Raw genomic sequence first — 6,879 nt, forward strand, 5'->3', positions numbered from 1 at the left:
AATTTTACATTGAGGTTCTGAAAAAAGAAATCACCAATTCACCAACATTCCAACTGACTCCATTTTCAGAAAACGACATTTGTAACAAACATAAAATTTTAGCTACCGCTTTACAAGCAGAACCAAATACAATGAAAGTCCCAACTTTGTATTGGCTTCCGAAGCTACACAAAACACCTTACACATATAGATTCATTTCGTCTTCAAGCCATTGTTCCACTACTAAATTGTCTATTCTTCCTACCAGTACACTTGGTACAATCAAAAACCTGATAATAAATTGTTCAAATAAGGCCTTCGAAAATAGTGGAATTAATTACTTTTGGAGTGTCAAGAACTCGTTGGAAGTACTTGATAAATTGCATGCATATATTGGTGATTTTGAATCTGTTCAAAGTTTTGATTTTTCTACCCTATATACCACATTGCCTCACATTCTCATTAAGAAAAAATTCACACACCTAATTAAATGGGCATTTAAAAAGTCAGAATGTGAATATATATGTTCAAACTCTTTTATGTCATTTTTTAGTAGCAATAAACAAAAAACTATGTCAATTGGACATGCTTTGATACTATATATGCCCTTGAATTTTTACTAGATAACATTTTTGTTCGATTTGGAGATTCCGTATATCGTCAGGTTATCGGAATTCCAATGGGGACTAACTGTGCACCACTTATTGCGGACCTTTTTTGTATTGCTATGAGTTACAATTTATGACAAAAATCAGCAAAGACCCATCGAAACAACATCTGATACACAAATTCAATAATACTTTTAGATATTTGAATGATATTTTGGCTCTCAATAATGGCGACTTCAGTATGTATACTAAAGAAATTTATCCTGTTGAACTTACTTTAAATAAAGCTAATACTAACAATGACCACTGCCCTTTCCTCGATCTTGATATCTATATCATTAACGGAAAGCTTAATACTAAAATATATGATAAAAGAGATGATTTTTCATTTCCTATCGTTAATTATCCATTTTTAGATGGTGACGTTCCCTTGTCACCATCTTACGGTGTTTATATATCTCAACTTGTTCGATTCGCTCGTGTATGTAACAATGTTTTAGATTTTAACGAGAGAAATTTATGTATTACTGAAAAATTATTACACCAGGGTTTTTGATATCACAAACTAGTCAAAACATTTACTAAATTTTATCATCGGTATAAGGAAATCATTCGTAAATATAGCTCAACATGCAGACTTCTTATACGTTCAGGTATTTCACATCCAATTTTTTATGGAAATATTCTTTATAAAGCACAACAATGTCAGTATTCACCTCTGAAGCTAACAAAACCTTTAAATAGACTTATTAAGAAGGGATATAGTTACGATACTGTTGTCAGGTCATAAAAGATTGCATATTTTGGCGTTAATATTGATTCACTTATAGGGTCTTTACATCGGAACTAAACACATTTATTTAAAAACCAGTTGTTGGCATGACACGGGTTATGTTCTTCTCATATATGTTATGATGGTATGATACTAAACCCCTAACGGGACGGATTGTGCCTGATATTCATATGATGAAGACATAATCTTTCAATCAGTTTAATTGAAGTCTGGAGCTGGCATGTCAGTTAACTGCTAGTAGTCTGTTGTTATTTATGTATTATTGTCATTTTTTTTATTTTCTTTGGTTACATCTTCTGACATCAGACTCGGACTTTTCTTGAACTGAATTTTAATGTGCGTATTGTTATGCGTTTACTTTTCTACATTGGCTAGAGGTATAGGGAGAGGGTTGAGATCTCATAAACATGTTTAACCCCACCGCATTTTTGCGCCTGTCCCAAGTCAGGAGCCTCTGGCCTTTACTAGTTTTGTTTGTTTTTTAATTTTAGTTCATTTATATGTTTTGGAGTTTAGTGTGACGTCCATTTGCATTGAACTATTACACATTTTTGTTTAAGGACCAGCTGAAAGCCGCCTCCGGGTGCAGGATTTTCTCGGTGTGTTGAAGACCAATTGGTGGCCTTCGGCTGTTTTCAGCTCTTTGGTCGGGTTGTTGTCTCTTTGGCACATTCTCCATTTCCATTCTCAATTTTAAACTTTAAGCAAAGTAAAATAAACTTACTCAAAGAGCAAATTCCATGTATAGATACCTATCCATTGTTTATGAATCCATCTTGCCTATGGATTTTTGGGGTTATTTATGTCATTGGGGTGCTGTCTCGTTGACGTACACGCTTTATCTACTATCTTTATGGTCCGCTAAAGTCAAAATAAAAACTAACACATGTTATGATGATGCAGGCCACAGATGTGACAGTTTATGTTTCAAAATCAATCATATCAAAAGATACATGCATAAAATTTGCATACACTACAATTATAAGTACCAATTGTGAATTTAAATATACAATACTTTCATTACAATCTGAACCAATAAGCATATTATGTAATAAGTGAAAAGACAAATGTCATCAATTATTAAAATTGAAATTTTTGAAAAGTCAATCAATTTAGAGTTATCTCCCCTTGACTATAAATTTGTTAATAATAGTGTAACATCTCAACTTTTGGGAGCAGATACCGCCTCGTTTCGTCACCTTTTAACAATGAAAGAAACTCTTTTCAAGGTGGAAGTAGGGGAAGGAGGAGGGGATTAAAATATTTTATGAAATTGAGTGTCACCAAATTTCTGTACGTGTTCTTCCTTCGGCAGCTATTTGAAAAAGAGGCTGCATATTAAAACATGTGCTTGAAGTAGCGCCCCCATATCAATTACAAAATTCCTAAGAGTTTCAAGTCAGATAAACACCTATGTACTGTACAAAACTATTTTCTACATATTTCTAATATTTCTAACATTTACAAAACATGATATCAAAAGACTTAATACAATTAAAAGTTACAATCTTTCATTGTACCATAAAGTCACTTATGCTGCACATAAGTGTATTTATGGTCCGCTAAAGTCAAAATAAAAACTAACACATGTTATGATGATGCAGGCCACAGATGTGACAGTTTATTTTTCAAAATCAATCATATCAAAAGATACATGTATAAAATTTGCATACACTACAATTATAAGTACCAATTGTGAATTTAAATATACAATACTTTCATTACAATCTGAACCAATAAGCATATTATGTAATAAGTGAAAAGACAAATGTCATCAATTATTAAAATTGAAATTTTTGAAAAGTCAATCAATTTAGAGTTATCTCCCCTTGACTATAAATTTGTTAATAATAGTGTAACATCTCAACTTTTGGGAGCAGATACCGCCATGACGTATGAAGCTCTTATGGAGCTGAAAACGCTGCCCTAAAGTAAACCTGCATCACCCATCATCCTACTTATGCAAATGATAAAACTTACGATTCTATGTACTGTTTATAAACAAGTAAAAAATTATGCAACAAATGTATATACTAAAAATACACAATATACAGACATTGAGTCCCACGAATGTCCTTTATCCTAAAAGACACAATTTACAGACATTGTGTCCTACCTACGTATCTACTTTATACAACCAATCATAAACTAAAGAGACACAATTTACAGACATTGTGTCCTAACCATGTATCTACTTGATACAAACCAAATATACTAAAAAGACACAATTTACAGACATTGTGTCCTATCAATGTATCTACTTGATACAAACTAAAATATACTAAAAAGACACAATTTACAGACATTGTGTCCTATCAATGTATCTACTTGATACAAACTAAAATATACTAAAAGACACAATTTACAGACATTGTGTCCTATCAATGTATCTACTTGATACAAACCAAAATATACTAAAAAGACACAATTTACAGACATTGTGTCCTATCAATGTATCTACTTGATACAAACCAAAATATACTAAGAAGACACAATTTACAGACATTGTGTCCTATCAATGTATCTACTTGATGCAAACTAAAATATACTAAAAAGACACAATTTACAGACATTGTGTCCTATCAATGTATCTACTTGATACAAACCAAAATATACTAAAAAGACACAATTTACAGACATTGTGTCCTAACCATGTATCTACTTGATACAAACCAAAATATACTAAAAAGACACAATTTACAGACATTGTGTCAAACAAATATTTTTACTTGATGCAATAACAGACCAAGTTTGTTTACTATTGACTAAATTCTTACAGCAAAAACATGCATTCAATAATTGTATTAATACCTATTTTCCCTTTCAGATAACTGTATTTCCTTAAATATTGTTATAAGTTTACTGATAAATATTACTACATGTAAATGGGGGATTTTAAGATTCCAGTCCTGGCAAGCTGTTTTCTGTCAATTACTTCTCAGTAAAATTTGGTCATTTCAATGGTAAACGGATGAATTCCTGGTTTTAGGTTGTCCTTGTATCAGCTTAAATAAGCGTCATAATTCACCTTTCCCAATTGTCCACCGTTTCCATATAATATGAACTGTTATTCTGTTTGTGATATGTAATGAGCTGTGACCCACAAGCCCTGTACAAAATATAAAATAATAAACGGCAGTAATTCATTCACAAATTACGTCATTACATGATCAGTTGTGAGACAGATAAACATGACTAAAGGTTAGAAATTTGACCTGATTGTCTAATATATAATTTGAATGCATCGGATTTCCATCTACCTAAATTTCTTATGGTTTCTGTGGACAATCCTTTTGCACTTGCGTCGGTAGCAAAGCCTATCCTGAAACTATGAGGTTTGTAATATGCTCTGCTGAGCCCACAAAAGTTCAAAGCACCATTCAGAGCATGTTGGAATAATTGTCTAGAAACAGCTTCTCCACTGGAGTTGAGGAATAGTGGACCCGTTGTGTTTGTTCTCAAAGTTAAGTAACTAGTAAGTGCCGTTACTGCACAAATATTGTTATTTTTATTCTTAGCTATTTCTAAATGGAATTGTTTTCCATTTGAATGTTTGAAGTCCATGAAACTGATACTTAATTTTTCGTGTAACACAACAGTTTGACTTAAACTAATAACATGATTGTAATTTTTGTTGTTGACTGTCATCTCACCAATTCTTAAAAGAGCATGGTATGCTAGGGTGAACATTGCTTTGAATAGAATTTGATCATATCTATTAGATATTGTCTGTTTTAATGCATCAATTAATTGATTCAAAATTGTACTAGTAATTGGAAGTCTCATATCTTGATTTCTTCCCTTATGCACTGATTTCAGTACCTTATCAATAATGAATGAATCAGTTGGATCAGGCCAATTATTAATTTTGTGTGTAAAACCAATTGCTGAAATGTATGTTGAGATAGAACTTGATGCAAGATCTTTGTATTTCAAATGTGCTATAAATAGTATGAGATCTGAACTAGTAAGTGGTAACTGAAATCTAATGCCATATTCTTCAGCAAAACTCTTATAGTGGATAATTGCTCTTCTATAAGTTTTTTTGTGAGGATTCAGATAAGATGTTGTTAAAAATTTTATTTAAGGGTTTCTGTAGCTTGGCAAATCTGGTAGATTGGGAACTGGTTTGGGAACAGTGTCTGCCCATGGTGCTAACCGATGAAATTTCTGTACCTGTTGACGAGAAAGTGCATCTGCCAAAACATTTTTTGAACCATATATGTGTTTTGCCTTAAATTTCACATTGTTTCTCAAGCAGTGTAGAACTAGTCTCCTTATTAGGAACATAATTAACGCATCTTTAGATGTTTGTTTATTAATTACAGACACTAAAGCTATATTGTCTGTATGAAAATATATGCACTGGTTTTCAAATCGGTGGCCCCATATTTCAACTGCCAAGACTATGGGATATAGCTCTAAAAAGGCAATATTTTGTTTTTGCCATTTTGTGTCCCATTTGCCTAAGAACCACTGTGAACCAAACAAAGCACCATAACCGTATGTACCAGAGGCATCTGTAAACAAATGTAGCTGATCAGATGTTAACCAACGGTCTGATAAAATCAATGACTTCCCATTAAAATTCTTTAAAAAATTTTGCCATGTATTTAGATCTTGCTTAACTGATTTTGTCATTTGTATTCTATGAAAGGATTTTTTGACCCCAATTGTTAAGTCTATTAGTCTTCTCAGAAATGCCCTTCCTGGGATGACAACTGCACAAGCAAAGTTGAGTGTACCAATGATAGATTGAAGTTCCCTCAATGTAATTTTTTCTTTTTGTAACACTACGGTTAAAAGATTGTGACATTTATCAAGCTTATCAATTGGAAGTCTAACTTCCATCAACCTAGTGTCTATTTCGTAACCAACAAAACTCATAACCTGGGATGGCTGGAATGTTTTTTCCTTAGAAATTGGTATACCCATATCTTTACAAATTGCAAGAAAACGTTCTAATTTTTTCTTACACCCATCTTCGGTTTTGTCTACTATCATAAAATCATCTAAAATATGCACTATGTTTGGAATAAGTACTTTATTTTTTGCGATCCATTCAATGGCTGTGCTAAAATTTTCAAAAATTTGACAACTAGAACTACAACCCATTTGCAGATTTTTATCGTAATAGTATTTCCCCTCCCACATGAAGCCAAATAGTTTGTATTGTGATTCTTTTATGTTTATAATTCGAAATGCACTGGATATGTCGGTTTTTGCACAAAAACTTTTTATGAAATTGAGTGTCACCAAATTTCTGTACGTGTTCTTCCTTCGGCAGCTATTTGAAAAAGAGGCTGCATATTAAAACATGTGCTTGAAGTAGCGCCCCCATATCAATTACAAAATTCCTAAGAGTTTCAAGTCAGATAAACACCTATGTACTGTACAAAACTATTTTCTACATATTTCTAACATTTACAAAACATGATATCAAAAGACTTAATACAATTAAAAGTTACAATCTTTCATTGTACAATAAAGTCACTTATG

The 6,879-nt window shown here is 32.3% G+C and overlaps 1 protein-coding gene across 2 annotated transcripts; it reads right to left on the reverse strand.

Moving 5' to 3' along the window:
• Nucleotides 1–2,269: 2,269 nt before the first annotated feature.
• Nucleotides 2,270–6,613, reverse strand: LOC127723522 (uncharacterized). 2 transcript variants are annotated; one of them, XM_052230161.1, is made up of 2 exons: nt 3,786–6,613; nt 2,270–3,651 (listed from the first exon to the last, which is right to left on the reverse strand). In XM_052230161.1, the coding sequence occupies exon 1, from the start codon at nt 6,532–6,534 to the stop codon at nt 5,464–5,466; it is 1,071 nt and encodes a 356-aa protein (XP_052086121.1). In that variant the 5' UTR covers nt 6,535–6,613; the 3' UTR covers nt 2,270–3,651; nt 3,786–5,463. The 2 variants fall into 2 exon arrangements, with proteins under 2 accessions (XP_052086121.1, XP_052086120.1); XM_052230160.1 differs by having other exon boundaries at nt 2,270–3,718.
• Between the last annotated feature and the right edge of the window lie 266 nt (nt 6,614–6,879).

Source organism: Mytilus californianus, unplaced genomic scaffold (assembly GCF_021869535.1).
Source record: "Mytilus californianus isolate M0D057914Y unplaced genomic scaffold, xbMytCali1.0.p SCAF_13, whole genome shotgun sequence".
In the NCBI taxonomy this organism is placed as follows: Eukaryota; Metazoa; Mollusca; class Bivalvia; order Mytilida; family Mytilidae; genus Mytilus; species Mytilus californianus.

Bases quoted from the DNA above. Each gene is read 5' to 3' on its own strand.
- LOC127723522 (XM_052230161.1), bottom strand. From the start codon at position 6,534: ATGTGGGAGGGGAAATACTATTACGATAAAAATCTGCAAATGGGTTGT.